The following is a 25,021-nucleotide window of genomic DNA, read 5'->3' on the forward strand; positions in this document are numbered from 1 at the left end:
GCTTAGCAGGCAAAGGCCCGTTGGGGCTGTAGTTTGATTTGGTTTAGGAATTTTTGTAAGATTATAATTATACATATTTTATTTTTGTGATGTTTAGCCAAATTTTTGATGGTTTTCAATCATTCTCGGATTTTCTGTTTTCCCGTGTTGTACGTTTTATTTTCATGGTCCTTCGAAAAATGGAGAATCGAGGTTTCACTAATTATGATCCACGCTTTTTCGCCAACTGTCAGCATCACCAGTTTTCACGGATTCTGCTTCTCCGCACACTGCATGCTATGTGATATTGTGGCGTTCTTTAAAACGCTGAATACAAAAGAATTACAATTTCATTCGAGCATCAAATACGAAACACATTATAGACACACCAAAGTGAGTGAAAGTGTGGAAAGATATCGCTGCACGTTCCGGAAGAAGAGTTCTATCATGACGTGGAGAAATTTTGAATTTAAATTATTCTCTAAAATACCTTTTTACGTAAAGGCAGTTTAGAATTAAAAGTCTGAATTGTTTTCCGTTTACATATGACATATGGGGACAGTTTTCTTCCATCTGCGATAACACAAAGGATAACTGTACACTCAACATAGAAAACTAGGTGAGTCAGGAGCGTTGCCAACCTTGACGCAAATAAAACCCGCACTCCAATTTCGTGCCTCAAATTTTTTTAAAGATATTCGGGGATTATTCACGTAAATACAGTATGTGCTTTTACCCCTGAAATGAAGACACATCTGCCATTAATTGCTTTCTTGAAAACATGTTGCGTTTGAGATATGCAGCTAAAAGCAGTTAAAAGAAACTGATCTTAAGTAATATTAAAGGATAGGACAAATGAAATTTATAGGTAAGACTAACATTTTATTAAGAGAGGTCCTATGTTTAACCTTCCTTATGTAAACACTTACCAATTTCTGAATACATCTTTCGCAAGTCGTGCATTACACAGTCTAAGTAGAGTTCTCCCGTACCCAAGACTATATGTTCACCAGATTCTTCAACTCGGGTGGACAGCAGTGGGTATGACTTGTTCACCTTACGTAAGCCATCCAGCATTTTTGGCAGCTCTGAAGGGTTCACTGGCTCCACTTTGCAACAGAAATACAAGTGAACATGTTTCATGTTTAGTGATTTACTGAGAATTGCAAGAAGAGAAGAAACCTGAAAGGCAAGATTGATTTTTATCAAAGAAATTGGTTTTTTTTTTTTAGTCACAACAACTGAAGGGCTCATTGGAAAAAGGTTGCAAGCTCCAACATACACACATTACATAATTCTTCATTATAGACTGTTATGCCTTTCAGCGTTCAGTCTGCAAGACTCTGTCTCCACAAGCTTCTATTCGTAACTAGCTCCGTGGCCTCGTTCAGTTCCATAACTCTTATCTTTAAATCATTAGAAACTGAGTCTAACCATTGCCATGTTGGTCTCCCTCTACATCTCTTAAGACGGGATTCCACTGAGGCAACATTTGGGCGACATGGAGCATGCGGCTGGCAACAAATGCTGCTCTTTGTAGCATGCGGCTTGTCAGTTGGACACAAAAGATTTGGTATGCTACATGTGTTGCCGGGTGTAGCATGCGTCACTTGTGGAGACTTGTCGCCAACTACAAACGTTATTCCAACAAGGCAACCAAGACAACAGTTCCTCACTCGACTTTGACCGGCTGATGACAGCTATACTTCCTTGTTTCGAATTTCTCAACCTATCATCTCATGAATCATCCAGGAAATTTGCATGGCGCGGAGTGATCCAAGCTGATAAGGCATGGAGCCCTTGACAAATAAACCACGTCAGAATTTTCAAGAGGCGAAAGCCATTGGTGATGATTTTATGGAGTACTTTGTCAGGTGAAGGTCGTTTACCACGGCAGAATCTGTATGCCTAGAGCTACGGCAAGATTTAGAAACTTCTTGTTCACTGGAATTTAATGATATTTTAAAAAATTAAAATGTATTAGTTTTAAGAAGACTATCCCAACCCTATTCTGCTTATTTTACCCCCTTATAGTTCACATTTCTAATACAGTTATACTAGGAGAATGAAACATAACTCGTGGCAACTATGACAATAAGTAGATAAAAAAACATGGCACTACAGCCCTTAAAGGGCCTTGGCGTACCAAACGACCGCTGCTCAGCCCGAAGGCCTGCAGATTACGAGGTGTCGTGTGGTCAGCACGACGGATCCTCTCGGTCTTATTCTTGGCTTTCTAGACCGGGGCCACTATCTCACCGTCAGATATCACCTCAGTTCTAATCATGTAGGCTGAGTGGACCTCGAACCAGCCATCAGGGGTAAAAGTCCTTGACCTGGCCGGGAATCGAGCCCGGGGCCTCCGGATAAGAGGCAGGTGCGCTACCTCTACACCAAGGGGCCGGCAATAAGTAGACATAGTGAGGAAGAAAAAGACTATGAAGAAGCAGTGTTGGAAGACTGCGTAATTAGAGTAGCGGCGAAGGATATCCGAATAAAAAGTAGATTAATTGTTGTGTGATAACAGTGTAGCAAAGAGAACCACTTGTTGTTATGCTGGGAGAAGAAGAAGAAGAAATTAACTCAAATGTATTGATTTCAGTGCTCCAATGTGGGCGTAAAATATGTAAATAAATAAATAATAAATAATAATAATAATAATAATAATAATAATAATAATAATAATAATAATAATTATTATTGTTGTTGTTATTGTACAATAATGTTATTGGCTTCCTGTCCCACTAACTACTTTTACGGTTTTCTGAGTCGCCGAGGTGCCGGAATTTAAGCCTGCAGGAATTCCTTTAAGTGCCACCGACACGAAGCTGATGTATTTGAACACCTTCAAATACCACCGGACTGAGCCAGGATCGAACCTGCCAAGTTGGGGTCAGAAGACCAGCGCCTCAACCGTCTGAGCCACTCAGCCCAGTGGGCATTGAATAAATCACAATCTTATTTACAAAAGTTCATAAGCAGTTAACTTATTTCATTTATTAGAAGAAAACAGTAGCATAAAATCAATTCACCTCACGTTCCTCATTGTCACCTGACGTTTGGAGCATCGATGTCAAGAAGAAAGGTAAATAAATTATACGCAAACCACAGATTTCCTCTCAATGGAGAAGCAACACCAGTTTTCATTTTCTGAATTCTTTCATGCTCTCGGTGGAAAGCTGAACGCATTTTAAAAATTTCCTTCAGTTCATGGACACTGCAGTCATATTTTTCTGGGGGGCCGTTTTAACGTAAGCTTTCTTTGCTACTGTTTTTATAATCACTCAATGTTACATTCCGCAATTCCGGAGCATTGTGATAATCCCCAATTAAATTCGCAGCGTTTCCAATAGCCCACTTCATCTTGTCGCACGGAAATTGTAGCACCGATCCACACACTGTCGGATCCCGGGCGACACTGTTCGACAAGCATATTTTTGAGGCATGTGGCACCAGAGTGTGTTCGACAGATGGCAACATATCTCATGCCAGACAGCCGCACGCTACATGTCGTGCCGTATTTCTTCAATTGAAGGTCGACTGCAGCATGCTTCAATGTCGCCCAAATATTGCCTCAGTGGAATCCCGCCTTTACTCTCCATGACTGAGGCTATTATCCTCCTAGGTGACCTATCCTCCTCCTTTTGCCTCTCATGACCACACCACTGAAGCTGGTTTATGGATACTGCTTCATCCATAAAGTTCATTCCTAACTTAAACTTTGTCTCCTCATTTTAAGTACCCTCCTGTCATTGCTCCCACCTGCTTGTACCAGAGATAATTTTTGCTACTTTCATGTCTGTTACTTCTAATTTATGAATACGATGTCGTGAGTCCAGCCAGCCTTCACTCTCGTACAGCAAAGCTGGTCTGAAAAGAGACCGGTGTAAACATAGTTTACATGCTGACTTCTTTCTTACATTATACCACTGACTGCAACTGTGAGTTCATTACATCAGCTTTCCTGCACCTTGATTCTATCTCACTTACTACACTACAATCCAGGGAAAACAAACATCTTAAATACTTCTACCTGTTTCACTTTTGTATTCCCAACATGACATTCAATTCTCTTTTCTTCCCTACTGACATCACTTTACTCTAGGAAATGCTAATTATCATATCATATATATTCACTGTGCCAAGATATTAGATTACAGGCTTTCAGCACAGTCTGCCATAGAGACCAAGTCGTCAGCATATACCAAACTGCAACCAAATCCCTGCCACTTTATACATGACAGTAGATGAATCATATAAACTATGAAGAACTCCTGACCGCCGTAAGTACTGAACTGTACACGAGTTGAGCCCTAACAAAAAACAAGAAAGTGTGGTATATGATATAAAAAGGTTAACAGCAAGACTATTAATTGTATAACAATCCTTCATAAATTGGAATTGTAAACGAATATAGCCTATAAGAATTGTATCTGTTTTTGAAAGTTAGAGGGAGACGCATCTGATTTTAAACTTGTAGAGTGAAGAGTTGCATGGGTGATTTGCTTATATCATCCATCACCTAAAATACATTGGAGTGTTGTCATATTAGATGTTGCCATAATATCATCCTTTGCATTAGAGGATAATAGTACAGAGATTGTAAGACGTCAATAGTAGAGTGTAAATTGTATAGATGACTAATAATTTAAGTGAAAGTATATTTGTAAATATTTAAGTGATGAGGAACTCAAGCAGGACTTATTAGCCTACAGCAGAGGAGACCGCTGAAAAACGAATATAAATATTTTTAATGTCGTCTGGATACTGTACTAAAGGAAGTTGCGTGTTCATAAAAGTGTAATGGATCATCTAATTGAATTCAAGGTCAAAGACACAGTACTCTGCCAGTGACTCTTCAAGGACAACAGAAAATTACGTGCAGACTGTTTTTTATTATAAAGAAAGGCATTAGTAAATTTTATTTCTGAAGAAAATGGTATGTGTTAGAATGTAAATGTATTATTTAATTAAAAAAAGGTATTATCATTCATTGAAGTGAAAATTATGGATGCATTAAATGAAGCCCTTGCTATACGATCTATTGGGATTTATATGTATATAGGAGTTGTCAGGTTTAGATTGCATCAGCCCATGATACATCCCTAGGAATATAGATACTTTATGCTTAATACTTGGTATTTCTTTTAATATAATATAGATATTAGCTCAGGAAGGAGCGTATGTTTACCTTGAACCAATAACTCATTCTACCATCTTCATATCTCACTGTAACCCGATTGTCAAACAAACACCTTTGACTGCTTTTAATAATCTACCCTCAACTCCACAATCCATCAGTATGACTAGAATCTTTTTCCTTGGTATTCTTTGTCATATGCCTTCTTTATATCTATAAAATATAAACATGTCTATTCCTCTCATAGCATTTTTCAATTACCAGGTGCATACTGAAAATCTGATCCTGACAGCTCTGAAACCACACTGGTTTTCATCCAACTGCAATTGCATTTGCCTTATTATGTTTTCCTGTATATTCTAAACCACTGATGCCAATGAAGCTTTTAAGTTAAAATTTTCCAGGAATCTATGAACATTTTCTGAGCATTTGTATTTAGATTTAACCAATTATTTATGGGCCCCACCCTTTCATTTAGGGCCTGAGTATACTTTCTTCTTCAAATCAGTTTCATCTACTGGCTCCATGCATTTTAAGCATATATTTTGTTTAGTACAGTGCAAGCAACATACATTTTTCCATCGCTAAGGCAAAGTGTACAACAATGAACTTGCAACATGTTTCATAAACTTTGCTTCTTTACTTGTTTTGTCTTATCTAAGATGCTGGCCACATTGCATCCCATTCTGCTCACACTCAACATGTTATTCTGCTGGTATTGTGTGAAGATCTATATTCCTGCAACCAAGTAAGACCACTTCTTGTTAATCGAACTTGAAAAATATGGTTTGTCTCTTCCAGTATTCAACGTATGAAGATTTGGTTTGGACATCGAAATTGTACCATATTACATGCTATCCATCGTTTTGAACCTTTGTCTCCCTTGTGTTCTGGCTTCGGGAGGGGAGGAACTGTAACATGAAAATATATCAACAAATATTTATTTGGCATGTCTACTTGTGTACTGAAATGTTATCTAACGTTGTCGCCCATTGTTTGGAACTGTCGTCTAATTGTGAAATACCAATTTAAAATCCATTATGAATTATTGTTTCATGTTTTAATTTTCTTTGCATTTTGGTTTAAAAGAAAAAAATATATATATTTAACTGTACATAAATTATTTGAAATTTAATTTTTAATTTATTAAGTAAAATTCTTTAATTTAATTTTAATCTTGCTTCTTATTTAGTAGCTAGTAATATTGACCTGGCAACCTTTCAAGCGCTAATTTTAAGATCCAGTCCTTTATCCTTCATGTTTTGGGCCCTCCACGTGTTGTATTTTGTGCTACTGCCCTCATAGTAAGAAATTGTGTTTTGTCTTCATTTTACTATGTATGTATTTGCATTGTTATGCCTGTGTTCATCTTAATGGGGTTGCAGTAGTGAGGCGAGGGAAGAGACCATAAGGAAGATCTTGTGATGTTTGGGAAAACCAGATAATGAAGGACCTTGAAATTAGAGATGTGAACTGGTGTCGCATGTATGAGCAGCATCTGTGGATGGATAGAACAAACTGGAGGAGGCTTGTACACAACCGCACCCGGCTAGCTGGAGCGAAGAAATGATGATGAGAGAAAAGCAAACTGCACGACTATTCCGATAGAGCGGGTTGCCTACCCAACAGTATGTAAAGATTAATGATGCATTTCTTAAAACAAATTTATATTTTGTTCAGATTTAGAGTACATCATTATGTAGAATTAATTTCTGGTAAATAAAACACAAATAAAAGCCAATTATTTAAAAAATTCTCTCCTAAAATTAGGGTATATTGATTATTTGATGGCGTGGATTATTTGCATATACAGGGTATAACAATACGGTATTCCAAAAGAAACTGCAAAAGATTAAGTAGTTGGATTGGGTTAATAGTACAATAAAGTTACAAAAGTGCTTGGAGTGCCAGACAAAAAAACGAACAAACAATTAATGCTGGCATGATTTACTATGCATTTTGCAGACAGCAAGAACAACAAATGCATCAAATGTAAATGAACTCGGAACTTGTGACAGGCACTTGATTATTTGCTGACACCAAGTAGTATAATACAGTGAAACCTCGGAATGCGAGTAACTTGGTCTACGAGTGTTTTGCAAGACGAGCAAACATTTTAAATAAATTGTAACCTGATAAGCGAGTGAGGTTCCGCAATACGAGCGTCACGTTTGCCTACGTTTTCCCCTCCCCTATTCTTTTGTTGAATGGATGAACGAGGTCTTTGGTCCTGTAGTGAAGAAATACCTTTCAGAAAATAATCTGCCGCTCAAAGACTTGCTGGTTATGGACAATGCTCCTGCTCATGCTCCAGGCCTTGAGGTCGACTTACTGGAGGAATTCAAGTTCGTTAAAGTTAAGTTGCTTCCTCCCAACACTACTCCACTACTCCAGCCTATGGATCAGCAAGTCATTTCGAACTCCAAGAAGCTATACACCAAAGCACTATTTCAGCAATGCTTCGAAGTGACCGAAGAAACAAACCTTACCCTCCGAGAGTTTGAGACAAATCATTTACCCATCGAGAACTGCCTGAAGATCATCGATAAAGCCTGGGATAGAGTCACCAAGAGTACTCTGATTTCCACTTGGGGAAAGCTGTGGCCTGGCTGTGTTCTTGAACATGACTTTGAGGGGATTGTTGGTGACAATGAGCCGCCGATTGTCGATGAAATTGTGTCCTTAGGGAAAACTATGGGGCTGGAGGTGAATGACGTGGATATTCAAGTGCTGGTGGAAGAACATAGCCAGTAACTGACCACCAACGAACTGATGGACCTGCATCGCGAACAACAGGAGGAGGTTATGGAGATCTCGTCTGGGGAAGAGGAGGAGGAAAAGTCAATGGAATCTCTCACTTCAACTGAGATTCGGGAGAAGTGCAAAATGTGAGAAACGGTGCAAAATTTTGTAGAAAAACACCACCCAAATAAGGCTGTAGCAGTGCGAGCGATGAATCAGTTCAGTGACAATGCAATGTCATATTTTCGTGAAAGCCTCAAAAAGGGGCAAAGGCAAGTCATTGGACAGGTTCCTCGTTAATGTTGCACGAAAAGAAAACAACTCCAGTGAGCCAACAGATAGCAGTGATTCCGTCAGTGAAATTCGTGCTACACAGTAACATTTCTCATGTCAACTCTCGTCTCCCTCGCACCAACAATGATTCTATTGTAAGGAAAAGTGCACTTTAAAATATTTTACGTTATATGTTGGTTTAGAAATGGTATACGAATAACTATTTTTGCGTTGTGGACGAATCATCCCGCGTTTCAATTTTTTCTTATGGGAAAACTTGCTTTGATATACGAGCGCTTTGGATTACAAGCATGTTGCCAGAACGAATTATACTTGCAATCCAAGGTTCCACTGCCCTTTGGCCACGTAGTGTGACGTGATGACAAGCCACGAGAAGTTACTTATGTTCTTTTTTCTTTTTTTGCTACTGGCTTTACGTCGCACCGACACAGATAGGTCTTATGGCGAAGATGGGATAGGAAAGGCCTAGGAGTTGGAAGGAAGCGGCCATGGCCTTAATTAAGGTACAGCCCCAGCATCTGCATGGTGTGAAAATGGGAAACCATGGAAAATCATCTTCAAGGCTGCCGACAGTGAGATTCGAACCCACTATCTCCCGGAAGCAAGCTCAAAGCCGCACGTCCCTGACCATACGGCCAACTCGCCCGGTAGTCAGTCATCTAGGAAAAACTAGAGGGAAGTTGGTCCAGAGGAAGAACATTAGATGGCTAAACCTAATTAAACATCTTACTGAAAATACATTTTCAAAACAACACACAGAAATATATAGTATTTTAATCTGTACATTAATCTATGCAGAAAGTGATATTTTATAACTGTGAGGCTCTTCACTCTGCTGAAACTAACAGAGTAAATAAATTTATAAACTACCTGAAAGAGAAAACATAAAAGAAACAACTTACAAAGTTTATAATTTTGTTTACTCAAAGTTAGTTTCAGCAGAGTGAAGAGCCCTAACAGTTATAAATTAACTGAGTTGAAACTGAAAAGAGATGGCTTCAAATGCAACAACAACAACAACAAGTGATATTAGCACATTTAAACAGTACTGTATCAAGCCCCTTAACGCATTGCTACAGCTGACAGGTTACACGACTACGCACTGTGTCACACAAACACAGCACGATGTTGCAATGTCATAACGTGGCAGTGCCTGAAATTTGGTTCTAATACAGACTGGCTTTTATAAAATATTTTAATGTAACTATTAAAACTTCTTTTCTGCAAGTGTGCCCCAGATCAATCAGTGGAATCGTCGTTATCGTCACCGCTTTTGTAGTCACATAGATGATCTGAATCCTAATTTTCACTCTCCCCTTCCCAGAGTAGATCGTCTTCAGTTCCATCTAAAGCAGAGGAAATTCCTTTTTTTAAAGAATTTTTTTGGATAATACTAGGTGTGATTAGCCCCTATACACGTACAATCCACTCAGAGATTACATGAAAGGATGGTCGCTTGATTTTGCTATCTTTTGTCATCTTGTGCTTATAATTTACCATCAAACTTGCGTAGAACCTCCTAACACAGTCTTTGAATGGCTTATTTACAGAGATGTCCTACTGCTGTAAAATTTAAGTAAAGCCTCATGGGATGATGGCTAGAGAGGTTTGAGTCATGTTCATCTCTGTTTTCACAGCATCCACTAAGCGGCTATGGAAGCTTTCTAAAGCCAGCATAGACTTCTTGTTCAGCAGGGCTCCTGGTTGATGTTCTCATACTGTCTCCAACCAGTCCTTCATTAATTCAGCTGCCCAACAACCTTTCTCGTGTACTCGGACAAGTATACCCCTAGGAAAACCAGCAGCGTTTTTCTTTCAAATATGAAGTACGGTGAAAGCTTTCTGCCATCAGTGGCCACTGCTCATAGCATAGTGCATCGTAATTTTTCATTTCCAGAGGATACTGGAAAGTAGGATAAGGTTGAGGGTTGAAAATCAGATACAGGAAAATCAGTTTGGTTTCAGAAGTGGAAGGTCAACAATAGAGCCCATTTTCATTATGAGACAACAAATGGAAAAGCAATGGGAGTATGGGAATGATATGATGACATTCATTGACACTGAAAAGGCATATATGACAGAGTCTTCAGGACTAAAGTTTGGGACAGTCTGGTGCAAAAAGGAATTGGACAGGGATCATCGTAATGTACAAGAAATGTTATAGTTGTGTGCAAACACAAGTTGGCAGGACAAGTTGGTTCAAAATCACTAGTGGGCTGAGACAGGGAAGTGTTCTGTCACCAATCATCTTTATAATAGTAATGGATGACATCATGAGAACAGCAAAAGCAACATATGGAGGATAAGAAATGAACATCATGTTATTTGCAGATGATATTGTGATTTGGGGAGAAGATGACATGAAGGTTCAAGAACAGTTGGATGTGGTGAATGGGAAGATCAAAGAATGTGGATTGAAAATAAGTGTAGAAAAAAGTAAAACTCTTGTTATGACTAGAGGGGAGAAGGAAGGGAAAGGTCGAAGTAGTGGAGGCGTTCAAATACCTGGGGAGTGAATTAATGGAGAATGCTCGAATGGATGCCGAGATTAATAAGAGGATTCAAGCTGGAAGCTGTTTCTATCATAGTGTAAGAAACATGTTATGGGACAAAGATGTGCCAATGGAAGCAAAGGAAACTATATACGAGGATGGTTTGAAAAGTTCTCGGAAACACCGCTAGATGTCAGTGCTAGAGCAACGAGGTTCCCGTGCAATAATCACACATCCTTCCTGAGTGAACACGTGGCGCGTCAGTGCTCTAGCTGCAGAAGTGTGGTAGTGACGACTCTTTGTTATTGTTCCCGCGTAGTGATTTGTGACAATGGAAAAAACTGAGATTCGAGAAGTGATTAAATACTTTATAAAGAAAGGTATGAAAGCAAAGGAAATTCATGCCGACTTTCAGAACACACTCGGGGACTCTGCTCCTTCATTTTCAACTGTTGGAGATTGGACCAGCGAGTTTAAATTTGGTAGGGAGAGCTTGGATGATGATCCGCGTAGTGGACGGCTAAAAAGTGTTACAACCCCAGAATTTATTGCAAAAGTGCATAAAATCGTCATGGAGGATCGTCGACTGAAAGTGCGGGAGATTGCTGAAGCTGTAGGGATGTCTTCTGAATGGGTATATTATATTTTAACCGAAGAATTGGGTATGAAAAAATTATCCGCAAGATCCGTTTTCAGTGCAACCAACAAGATTTTTTGTGCCGGTTTGTGACTACAGATGAAACTTGGGTCCACTACTATACCCCAGAGACAAAACAGCAGTCAAAGCAGTGGAAACATGCTGATTCACCACCACCAAAGAAAGCAAAGGCAGTGCGTTCGGCCGGAAAGGTCATGGCCTCAGTTTTCTGGGATGCAAAAGGCATTCTGCTGATAGATTATCTTCCTACTGGTCAAACAATTACAGGGCAATACTATGCAAACCACCTAGACCAACTACAGGAAAAGATACGCGAAACAAGGCCTGGTTTGGCAAGGGAAAAGGTCATCTTTCATCAGGACAACGCTCATTCGCACACAAGTGTTATTGCCATGCCAAAACTTCATGAACTGGGGTACAAATTGTTGCCACATCCACCTTATTCACCTGATTTGGCACCATCAGACTTTCATCTATTCCCCAAGCTGAAAATTTTCCTCGGTGGACGGAGATTTTCTACAAGGGAAGAACTGACAGCTGAATTGGGGAGGTAATTTGCAGGCCTGGAGGAATCTCATTTTCGAGATGGGATCAAGGCATTGGAACATCGCTGGACCAAATGCATTAGTCTACAGGGAGACTATGTTGAAAAATAAAAACAGTTCCACCGAGGTAAGATACTTAATTCTAGTACATTCCGAGAACTTTTCAAATCACCTACGTACAAGATGTATTATGTACCCATAACAACTTACAGAGCAGAAACTTGGACAATGACAAAGAAGGATGAGAGACGAATACAGGCAGCCGAAATGAAGTTCTTGAGGAGTACGATACAGAAGAGTAGAAGAGACAAAGTAAGAAATGAGAAAATCCAGGAAGAAATTGGAGTGGAAAAAATGAATGATAGAATAGAGAAGAGCCGATTAAGATGGTTTGGGCACATGAAGCAAATGAGTGATGAAAGAATGCCAAAAAAAAAGGTGATGGAAATGCAAATGCAAGGAAGGAGTGGCCGCGGATGACCGCAACTGAGATGGAACGACACAATCCAACACAGTATTAGAGAAAGAAACCTGGACTGGGACACAGTGTTCGACAGACCGAAGAAAGTGGAGAGGAACCATATTTGCCCCTACCCGGCTACAGCTGGATAATGGGAAATGATGATGATGATGACGATGATGATGAAACTTATGTTCTTTTTAGTGCATAAATCATTCTGACCAACCTCTACTTGTTTTAAAATCCTTGCTCGAAATACCAAGACTCTGTGCAATTTCACGTGGTTTAAATGGCACATTTTGTGATTTTCAGTGTTGCCACTGTCTACTGCTTCTCTAATCCACTCCAGACTTTTATGTCCATATTTTGGTATTCTCCTTTCTTTGGACCGCAGAAAGATTTAAATGTTTTCTTAACTCCCAATACTTTACCTCTCTGGTTAAGCCAATAACGAATCATACATAGCTGCACTCCGATTTATGACTTGCTGCTCTCACTCCATTTCTGCAGTATATCTATTTATTTTTTTGCTAGTTGCTTTACGTCGCGCCGACACAGATAGGTCTTATGGCGATGATGGGACAGGGAAGAGCTGGGAGTGGGAAGGAAGTAGCCGTGGCCTTAATTAAGGTACAGCCCCAGCATTTGCCTGGTGTGAAAATGGGAAACCACGGAAAACTATTTTCAGGTCTGCCGACAGTGGGGTTCGAACCTACTATCTCCCGAATACCGGATACTGGCCGGCAGTATATCTAATACACTAAGATGATTATATTTGCTTTATGTCCCACTAATTACATTTACGGTTTCCAGAGATGCCAAGGTGCCGGAATTTAGTCCTGCAGGAGTTCTTTTTATGTGCCAGTAAATCTACCAACATGAGGCTGATGTATTTGAGCACCTTCAAATACCACCAGACTGAGCCAGGATTAAACCTGCCAAATTGTGGTCAGAAGGCCAGCACCTCAACCGTCTGAGCCATTCAGCCCGGCTCTACTCCACTAAACTTGGAAGATGCTATAAAACTAGTTCACTTCTGTCGTCGCCGTAAGACCTATCTGTGTCGGTGCGACATAAAGCCCCTAGCAAAAAAAAAAAAAAAAAAAAAAAAAAAAAAAAAAAAAAAAAAAAAAAAAAAAAAAAGAAGTTCACTTCCTCATTTTCACTCCTGCCTGTATACTGGACGCTTTCTAATTATACACGACACAAAGTCGCACATATGTAGAGCCCAAAAGCTGGGAAAGCATTGAGAAACCCATGTTGGGGGAGAGAGTAGGGAAGGCCAAGGCCAATGTACAGGTGGTGTGAAGAAGCTTGAGTTTTACCGTTAACTGAAGTGTTGCCCTTGCTGCCTGGTCCCTTGAAAAAATGTTTGCAATTATTATTTTCTGCTTATATTTTCTCCCAAAAGTATCTGAAAATTGGGGGAGGGGGACATTATAAGCGAGTAAATATGATACATTTTTGTTTAACCATTACTTTAGTTATACCTTCTATTCTTTCCTAACTGAGAATACTGTATAACAGCTTGCACTGATTGGGATCAACTTTTATTGACAGACACAGACATTCTCTACATTCCTGTGTTTCCAAACAGTACATCTGCACAGAGAACATCACCATGGCAAAAGAGTTCAGGTAATACGATGCTACAGATACTTTATCAAACTTTCTTCATAATATTTATGCTTTCATCTCTCTAAGAAACCATGATATCTGTTAGTTTGTTTATAATTAGAATATGCTCAGATCTTGAAAATAACACAATTTTTTCACAACAAAGGACAACACATTGCATTTTTGGAAAAAAATGTTGCAATTTCTACTTTCACCAAGTTCTTACCTGCTATTTTGATAACAGAATGGGTGTTGTACTTGAGTGGTCGGAAGATGTACACATCATCTGTTATGTTTAAATCCGTGATGGTTGAAGTTTTAACTATAGGTTGATCGATACCCTCTATAAGGACCCAATTCCCAGCAGGAATACGATTTATTTCCACTTTATACCTATCAACATAAAACACAGATACAAGTTGAAATAGCAATGCAAAACTACCACGATTGTATCGACAAGTGTGTAGAATCATAAATACAAATATCTTACTCAGGCATGAATAGGTAGAACATACATTACATCTAAACGTACAAAGGGTTGAATAGAAACTGTTCAGCAACAATGTTTCATGAACCAGGATTTGCTATTATTGAAAAACCACATATATCATCTTAATTTATAGACTTTTTATACTTTTCGGCATAATATCCATTTTATCTTTGTAGTAGAACTCCTTATCAGTACCTCACAACACTGACGTATCGCTTTCTGCATATTCTCCGTTGTCTCATAGCTCTGAGCTGGTATATGTTCCTTCACAAAACCAGAGGATGCGATAAACCTCCCATCCAGTTTTTCCAATTTCCACCTTGGTGAACACAGCAAAGTGAAGGCATGCATTACCGAGTTGAAGGCTGATCATCTTTCCATGGCGTTTATCTTGCAATGCACAAGACAGCTTGTGAAATATTTGGATATAATTGTTAGCGGATGCTGCTACAGTTGACAATCAACTCGGTACAAATTCTTGACACAACAATAAGATGGCACCGTACTGCCCTACTGGGCCTCACGACTATGACAATGGAGAAATCAACTTTGGATATAATGACAGCATTTATGCTTTCCCAAGGCACAAGAAATTCACACAGATCCACCTCTTTCCATCCCGGAAAAAGGTGCCCATCACTTTCCCAGTAGACTGTGGTCTTTGTTTTTTTTATTTTTGTTGATATATACAAATTGTGGAAGCAACATTTCTTGAAGGTTCTCAACCAGTTTGCATAAAGTGATGATGAAGGTGACAAAGAACAGGGCAATCAACAAATTAATACTTGAATATCCACCTTGTCACTGTCGAAGGCTGACATCACTGTCATCCAGCAACTGAGGAGTGGAAAGCACTTGAGCACTGAAAGCTGATCCCAACAGAAAGCAACAATATTGGGACCCCTTCAGAGAGTAATTTGGGGTAGAGAACAACTTCGTGAAGAATGGAACAAAGGCATTGTACTTAACGTTCCCAAAAATTGGAAACTATCTGAATGCAACAACTGGAGAGGCATACTTCTCTGTCCATCCCCAGTAAAATTCTGGCAAGGATAATTCTAAATAGGATTAAGAACTTATAAAACAGAAATGAGGACATATCAATCACTACTGATCTCCATTTAGGGCAGTCACCCAGGTGGCAGATTCCCTATCTGTTGTTTTCCTAGCCTTTTCTTAAATGATTGCAAAGAAGTTGGAAATTTATTGAACATCTCCCTTGGTAAGTTATTCCAATCCCTAAATACCCTTCCAATAAACTAATATTTGCCTCATATTAGCTATTAGCAAAGATTAAAGGTATGTATTAGGTGAATAATTGCAACAACAACAACAACAAAAATGTGTATTTACTGCTGTGTTCCAATTGATTTGCATGGGGTTGTTGTTATTCTGAGATTGATCTTTCTCAGACTTAATTACATTTGTTGGAAATTGATAGACACTACTCGAGAACCTTCTTTGGACTGTGTTATATCTTTATTTAATATCATTGTATCACAAGTGTTGTATCTTAGGTTCTTAGATTTTTTGATAATAATAATAAGAGAGGATCGAGATACTAGTTATGTTTGCATGACTGCTCTCCCAATATCACGACATAAAATGGTGCCGAAACATGGGAAGAACTACACTCCAGCACAAATGGGCAATATACGTCGTGGACTAGAGACTAAATAGTAATTTGTTTACTACACGTTCTGTAAAGGGACTACGGGAAAATTGTTGCCGTGGAGATAAAACATATCACGCCAAGCCATCAACGTATGGTAACATTTGTCAGATGAGTATTTATGTTCCTGTTAAAATCTGAGATACTTAAGGAACTTGCAAATACCGCATAAGGCATAGTAAGACAAAAAGGGGACATAAATAGTATGTGTAAACGCACAGATGGTTTATTGGTTAAGCTTGAAGGGCAGCCATATTTTCTATTTACGTCACTTGGAGGAGAGTTCACACACGACTGAGTGACCAGTGCTGCCATCTCCTGGCTTTACTTGAACTATGTCACAACACCTCAGAGTACGATCAATAATAGATCAAGTAACGAAATATTTCCCATGCTATTATGAAGTCTCTATCAATTACACTATTTTACTATAGCAAATTCACGTCTAGAGGCCCAGTATGGAAGGCGGTAACACGAACACACGACTACACCAATTGAAAAGAAGACGTGCTAGGGAAAGGGCAAACATCACACATCTCGTGGAGAAAGCACGAGAGTTTACTGAGTCTACCTCTCCCGAGGATTACGAGTACTGTAAGGATAGGTTACAAGAGACTTTGGATAAATTAAGGGCCCTGGATGATGAGGTTCACGACCTCCTGGATGACAGCACGTATGCTGATGACATAAGTACATGTGAGGAATACATAGAGAACGCCAAGCGCGCTATCATTCGCATTTCACATGGGATGGAGAAAAAACTTGAAAGCGCGATGTCGAATCTTAGACTCACGAACACACAGACGGTACCAACACTTGCCTCAGCTGTCCCTTCAACAATGTTAAGACTCCCCACAATAAAACTAGAACCCTTCTCACATAACATAGAAACATGGGCACGTTTTTGGGAACAGTTCGAACAGTCAATCAATAGGGACATGTCACTCTCTACTATTAATAAACATATATTTCTGCAGGGTTATTTAGAGGGGGAACCGAAGCACGTGATTGAGGGCATCGCAGTGACGGCCGAGACATATGAAGAGACTAAGAAAATTTTTGAAACTTGCTACAGCGACAAGAATAGAAACATACAAGTCTGTTTGGACTACATACAATGTATTAAGCCCATCCAGTCTGCCACACCAGACACACTTAATTCTATGTTTATTGACTGCAATCGCCGCATTCAAGCTCTGCGCGCTCTCGGGGAAGATGTGAACGCTTATGGCCGAGTACTTGCAACGAAGATTCTCCGAGCATTTCCAGACGATATATGCCGTCACTGGATCATTCACGCCAAGTGAGAAGACCTTTCAGAAGCTAACATCCTCAAACTAATGGAGTTTCTCGGGGAGGATGTTGACGGAGCGCTTACTACACAAAAGATTTGCGGTGGAACCTCCATATCATCAAGCTACCCCCCTACGGCGGCAGCTCTTCATGTCCGTGCCAATCCTAAAGGCTTACCAGGAAAAGAGGTTAAGGGACCGGAACCATTTTACGCCTTTTATGGATCAAGAGGTCACTGGGGTCAGGACTGTAAAAAAAATCACAAACGTTACGGAGTGAAAGGAGAGGCTGAAGAGAGCTCACCAGTGTTTCCTGTGCCTCAATCGAGGGCACACAGCGTTCAATTGTTAAAAGAGAGGAAAGGCACAGTGTGCTAACAGCAAGAAGTCGCACCATAAGTTCCTTTGTGACAAAGGGAGGAGTCACAAGACCTCAGAAGATCAGGCCAACACGGCCTCTGTAGGAAAAAGAGATATAACCACTCCAGGTTTCACATTCTTGCAGACAGCTCAAGTAAGAATCACTGGACCTACAGGGCTAAGCTGATTTACTCGATGTATACTAGACAGTGGAAGTCAGGCAACATTTATATCAAGATCACTGATAGACGACCTACCGCTACTAACCACTGACAAAAGAGAACTGACTGTTTACACATTTGAGTCCCAGACTAACCCATCGTGTCAGCGCAGAGTCGTCAGGTTCAGTATGAAGGGAGTTTACACCAACCTTACGGTTTCCATGAATGCTTAAGAAAGTGGACACTCACTCTCACCTCAACCAGCAGCTCCACGAGACATCAAGGGCGCACGTACGCAAATTGCAGTTAGCAGACTCTAGGTCTGATTCGAAAGAAAACCTGCCCACGGAGACCTTAATTGGCAGTGACCAATATTGGAAAATAGTGAAGGATGGTTCACCGATTCGAATATCTGAATTGATTGTTCTGATTCTGACAATTTTTGCATGGATCTTAAATGGAAACCGATCAGTGAATTCTACTGTTGTGAACTTCATTCTACATGCTAGCTCACCTTTGGATGATGAATGAAGAAAATTCTGGGATCTAGAGACAATGGGAATAGTTGCAAATCAAAATCAAGACATAGCTGAGAAAGACTTTGCTATTCTTCAAGAATTCAAGGCAACCTATCGCGTTGAAGGTCACCAGAGAGTCGTCTGCCTACCAAGAAAGCAGGATGTTCTTCCTTCAAGTAACAAAATAAATGTGGAACTTCGATTTGATATCTTGATCAAAAGACTTCAAAACAATAGCACTCTAAAGGAGATGTACTACAACCAAATGCTGGACCATATCATGAAAGGGCAAATAGAAGTCACACCTACTGGAGGTCCAAAGAACGCCAAGTCTTATCTCCCCCACCAAGCTGTAAACAAGGAAAAACTGGGGAAAACAAACTGGAGAATAGTTTTTGACGCATCCTCTCACAACACCAACTCGCCGTCTCTCAACGACGCTTTAGAGGCAGGTCCAAATCTGCTACCGGAGACATTGGCTATTCTACTACGATTCAGGCTACAGCCCAAGGCCATCATTACTAATATTACACAGGCATTTCTTCAGCTGGTCTTGCACGAGAATGACAGGGACTTGACCAGATTCTTGTGGTACAGGGTCACCCATGACAATAACAGAAGTTACCACATGACAGACGAGGTAGTGACCTATCGCTTCACTAGGCTCCCATTCGGCCTAACTTGCAGTCTGTACTTGCTTTCAGCAACACTAAGGGAACTCGCCGACGACAGATACAAGACGACATTTGCTATTGCAGCACCCCTCATAGATGACAATACCTTTATGGGCGACTTCACATCCAGCGCAGAGAATGACAATGGTGTGATTGGCCTGTATTACGAACTTACTGCACTGATGAAATTGATGAACTTCCACCTAGTGAAATGGGCCACTAATTCAGACTCGCTAAAGGCCATCTGGAGAGCCGAAGGTCAAAAGGTCAACGTAGAGACGCAGGTATTAGGCGTTTACTGGAATGCAGAAACAGATAACCTTTACATTGACCCAGAGGAGATAACCAAGGCTTTACCTGAAGGACCAATCACCAAGAGGAAGTTATTACAGATTACGGCTACGTTCTATAATCGACTCAGACTGTTATCACCAGTATCCCTTCTCGGTAAGCTGTTATTCCAGGATATGTGGTGCAGGGGAATTGACTGGGACGAGTTGCTACCTCTTGATATCTGAGCATCATGGAACACTTGGGCATCCTCCTTATCCTCTCTTTCAAATGTACAAATTCTGCGGTGGCTAGCTACTTCAATGGAGCGTAAGGTTCAGATCCATGTATTTTGTGATGCTTCAGAAAGGGCATATGGGGCAGTTTTGTACATTCGCACGAATGCGGGAAGCTTCGTACTCGACCATCTGGCCTCAGCAAAAACAGGCTCAAACCCGTCAAGAAGGTAACCTTGCCACGGCTCGAACTACTAGCAGCGCTAGTGGGAGCACGATTGCTATCCTATCTCTGCGTAGCCACAGGCCACGATATCACTCAGGCAATACTATTGACGGATTCTACTGTCACCTTGGGTTGGATACACAGTGACCCAAACAGATGGAAAACCTTCGTCTATAACAGAGTAACGGAGATTCAATCGTACTCAACTCCTTCACTGAAGGCGAACTCCTCCGCCTCGGAGGTCAATTGCACTGTGCAGACCTCACTAAGGAGCGACGGCACCCAATACTTCTAGACGGCTCTCATCAATTCACGTATCAACTCATTCAGCAAACACATATCAGATTACATCATTTTGGAGTTCGGGTAATACTGTCGGAGCTCCGGAAAGAGTATTGGATCCTTACAGCTCGTCAAACTATTAAGAGGGTCTTGCATGCCTATCTCCCATGCAGAATCATGATTAACCCTAGAGGGCAGCAAATCGAAGCTCCACTACCTGCGGATAGGGTGAGACCGTCAAAACCCTTTGCAATCACCGGGATATACTTCGCCGGTCCCCTCTACATCAAAGTAGGCATGACGATGGAAAAGGCTTACATAGCACTATTCACTTGTACTGTTACACATGCGGTGCCTTTAGAGTTATGCTCCAGTATGACCAGTGACACATTCCTTATGGCCTTTCAAAGGTTTGTTGGTAGGCGTGGACTGCCATATACCACATACACGGACAATGCAAGGACATTTCAGGCCACCAATGCAGAACTGTCGGAACTTTGGAAGGCACTGTCATCCTCGGAGACCCATCGATTCCTCGCCAAGGACGGTATCACTTAGAAGTTCATCGCCCCACGGACCGCTTGGTGGGGAGGATGGTAGGAGGGAATGGTAGGCACAGTTAAGCGATGCCTAAGAAAGGTGCTGGGACTATCAAGATTTACAGAAGAACAGCTTAACACCACTCTAGTCAACATTGAAGCTGCGGTAAATTCAAGAATGACCTCCCACGGAGATGACGCTGAACCCCTGACGCCGGCACACTTTCTTGTTGGTGAAGGACTCATGACTGTGCCTTCATGGATAGTGAAGTGAGCTTATTGAATAAAGGATCAAAATTTAATTGGCCTAACCATCATCAAATAGAAGACGTAATAACCACTGTAGCTGAAGTAGAATCTAATATAGGGAAATTGCCTTTAGAATCGCAAAGTGACACAAGATTCGAAGTTAAAAAGAAACTTCCAACCTTAATAAAAGAAATAAATAACAACTTAAATCCCGACCTCACGAAACAAATCAAAGAATTAAAAACTAAAATCAATGAAAGCAACATAATAGTAACCAAAGCCGATAAAGGAGAAACTACAGTTATTTTAAATAAGCAAGATTACATTAAGAAAACAGAAGAATTTTTCTCAAATGGAGCCTATTCGATAATACAGAAAGATCCTACAATCAAAATTCAACGAAACCTAAAGAAATTACTTAAAAATTCATCTTTTCTCTTTAATGATCTTGAATGTCAGAAGCTGATAAATATGAATCCCAAAATACCAACAGCCAGAGCCATGCCTAAAATCCATAAAGCTAACATACCTGTGCGACCTATAATTAACTGCATGAATAGCACAACATACAAGACCTCTAAATTTATACATCATTTTTTGAAAAAAGCACTATAAATTTTACAATAATTCTACAATTAATAATTCAATAGAATTCTGTGATAAACTAAATAAATTCGAACTGCAACCACATCATAAAATGTGTTCATATGATATAACTAATATGTACCCTTGCATACCGATCAATGAAACCATTAATATAATCAAAATAAATTTATTCAATCATAGTAAATTAAGTAAGTGTGAAATAGAAGAATTCATAAATGTATTAAGATTTACTTTAAATAATAATTACTTCACATTTAATCAAAAGATATATCAGCAAATGTGCTTAGGAATGGGTGACCCTGCATCAGGTATACTAGCTAACATTTATATGGATCATTTAGAACACGTAAAAATTATAATTAACATAGATGAACTAAACCTTTGGCTGAGATACGTGGATGACACGTTTGTTATAATAGACAGTAAACTGAACAATAGTGATAATATTTTGGATTTCTTAAATAAATTAGACAATAATATAAAATTCACTAAGGAAGATGAAAGGAACAATTCATTAAGTTTCTTAGATATAAATATAAAGAGAGCAGGAAACAAATTTTAATTCCAGATTTATAGAAAACCGACGTTTACTCCAGTAATCAAAAACGAGTCACTCCACCCCAACTCTCACAAACAGGCAGCATTTTTGAGTTTAGTTTATAGAGCCCTAAAAATTCTACTAACAAACAAGAATTTAAAGAAAGAACTTGATTTCATAAAAGATCTAGCACTCAATAACGGTTACAAAATAGAAATGATTAACAAAATCATTAATAAGGTGAAAATAAAATTGGCCACTAATCTTGCACCAGATAAAAATAAAAAATAAAAATTTCCAACTTTCACATTTACTAACCCAGCGATATACCAAATCACTAATACCATCAAAAAATAAAATATTAACATTGCCTTCAAGACCCAAAACACGAACAGATATGTTTTCTTCAACCACAATAAAGTTAGTACTAATAGTAATCAATATCAAGGATCTGGAATATACAGACTCACGTGCGCAGAGTGCAATATTTCATACGTTGGCCAGACTGGCCGAAGCTTTATAATAAGATATCTTGAACATGTAAATGCAGCCAAACATAGGAAACATTCTGCAATGAGCACACACATGCAAGAAACTGGACACAGTTTTACAACTATTGAAAGGGATTTAAAAATCTTAAGAAGAGTAGAAAAAGGAAAAGAAATTATGGAATTGGAAAACATATACATTCATTTAGATCAACAATACAATAAAAATAAAAACCTACATGGAAAAATAGAAATAAAGAATCCCATCTTATTACAATTACCGGAACTAATACAAATACTCAAATCAGATATAAATAAATTCTATAAACATTTTAATCCGATAAAAGTTAATAGCTTATTGACACAAACAAACTCAACTCCTCCCCTCACTTCCCCTAGACTATCCCCTCCACAGTCTACTGCAGCTACCAATGCGCCGCCTACCTTAACTTCCCCTTCCCCCTCCCCGCCAAAACGTAAAATCATCCACACTCACACATACAACACAAGAAGTGCAAACAGGATAACAAATAGTTCTCAAGAAGCTAGGAGTAACACCAAACAATCAAGCAGCAGAAAGGAAAGTAAGTGACAATTCTCCCAATAAGATGTTATACAGAAATACAATCAAAACCATAAACATATAATTTTTATCTTTCATTACAGATACATCAACGAGTCATTATGGAACGTTCGAGAACATTTTGAATCCAATATCACATCAAAAAGTGTTTTATCAACAAGTTTGTTCACGAACAATTTTACCCCATTGATAATCAAATTTAATACCAATAAATTTTATAAATGTTACTCCAGCAACGAAAACAAGTCCATTATCCATAATAACAATTATCAACTGCAGAAGATATCCAATACTGTTATGAAGTTTTAAGCAATGGGAATCAACACAACTAGCCAGATTTCAAAGTTTTTTATTTTTATTTTATTCTCATTTTAAACAATTTTAATAGATGTTCACCGGATAAGTTTCGGCGATAAAATGTTTAGACTGAAGAAGATTTTAGACAAAAGTGATAACTTAAGACATAATTTTATTGTAGTGTGACTTTTAAAATATTATAAGATTGTCAATTAGTTTTATAAGAGTAATTTTGAACCAAAGAATTGTTTATGATCTTACACAATCTTAGATTAATGATAGTTTGGCTGGTGATGCTCATGAAAAGGAGCGAAACATGTACCATGTAAACATCATAATAAATATGTAAGTTTTAACATATTTTTATTGTATTGAAAAGGTGGCAATTGGCAAACTAAAGGAATTGTATCACAAGTAGATCTTCAATACGGACGAGGAAAATGAAGTTTATAACCTGCAACCTTGGTGAAAGTCAATCATGTTGGGTTTGAATCTGTTTGAATATTCCTTTAGAAAGAAGCATGGTTATGTTTTAAGGTTGAAGCATGTATGTTGGAAAAATATTGTTGATATCATTCGTTAGTGCTCATCGGATAAAAATTTGGAATATTAAGTCATTCTTTTTGATTAACTTTCCCATTGGTGCATTGTTCAACCTTGGGAGGAATATGAGTTGTCTGTAACTGGATAAGAGAAAAAGGGAATTGGAATGATGAATGTAGAGCCCAATATGATAATAATTATAAAATGAAAGTGTTTATCCTGTGAAAGTGGACGAACTTACTTGTCTTGTCGACGTTAGCTGGGACCACTTGTTCTGGTTGTGGCTGAATGACTAAGCTTGCTACTCCTAGTGTAGTATTGATGCTGTAACGGAAGGGTGGAGCGTGGAGGGGAAGGGGGAGTGAGTTTCTAATTGTGCATCCGTGTTGATGCTTGAGAGGTGTTACTCGAATTGGATTGGGTGGGCCCGGCATTAGGCGTGGCTATTGGAGTGCATGCGTGCTGCGATTTAAACATACTGGGAACTTTATTCTGATTTACGGCCTGGATCACTAATGTTTTAAAAAAACACAGCGTCAACATAGACTTCAGGACAATAAATAACAATCAGAACATATTCCTCAACCACAATAGAGTCAATAATAATAACAACGTTTACTCAGGATCTGGTGTTTATAGGTTAAAATGTACCCAATGTGAGTTCACGTATTTTGATCAAACAGGGAGGAGCTTATACATAAGGTGTCTGGAACATTACAATGCTTCCAAGCATAACAAGTATTTGGCCATGAGCCAGCATATGAGTGAAACAGGCCATAAATTCACCTCAATAGAGAAAGATTTGACGATCGTTAAAAGCCTAGGTAAGGGGAAATTATTGAATGAAACAGAAAGCTTTTACATGTATTTGGAACAAACTTATAATAAAAATAATAATCTTAACAATGTCATTGACATTAATAATAAGAATTTATTGCAGCCAGATGGCCATATAATGGGATACAACAATAGGTTTCAAGGTTACAAAGTAAACATGAAATACTGTCACACTACATACTGCGATTCACAGATGCTCGAGGCGGTTTAGTCTTGGCTACAGTCAACTATGC

The 25,021-nt window shown here is 39.2% G+C and overlaps 1 protein-coding gene across 3 annotated transcripts in view; it reads right to left on the reverse strand.

Moving 5' to 3' along the window:
* LOC136873888 (116 kDa U5 small nuclear ribonucleoprotein component) overlaps positions 1-25,021 on the reverse strand; it is a 398,344-nt gene that overhangs the window by 85,020 nt on the left and 288,303 nt on the right. For all 3 annotated transcript variants that reach the window (XM_068227586.1, XM_067147207.2, XM_067147208.2), the window contains 2 exons: positions 14,154-14,320; positions 909-1,088 (listed from right to left, as the gene is read on the reverse strand). In XM_068227586.1, coding sequence (XP_068083687.1) covers positions 909-1,088; positions 14,154-14,320 — 347 coding nt within the window. The remainder of the gene's footprint in view (positions 1-908; positions 1,089-14,153; positions 14,321-25,021) is intronic.

Source organism: Anabrus simplex, chromosome 5 (assembly GCF_040414725.1).
Source record: "Anabrus simplex isolate iqAnaSimp1 chromosome 5, ASM4041472v1, whole genome shotgun sequence".
Lineage (NCBI taxonomy): Eukaryota > Metazoa > Arthropoda > Insecta > Orthoptera > Tettigoniidae > Anabrus > Anabrus simplex.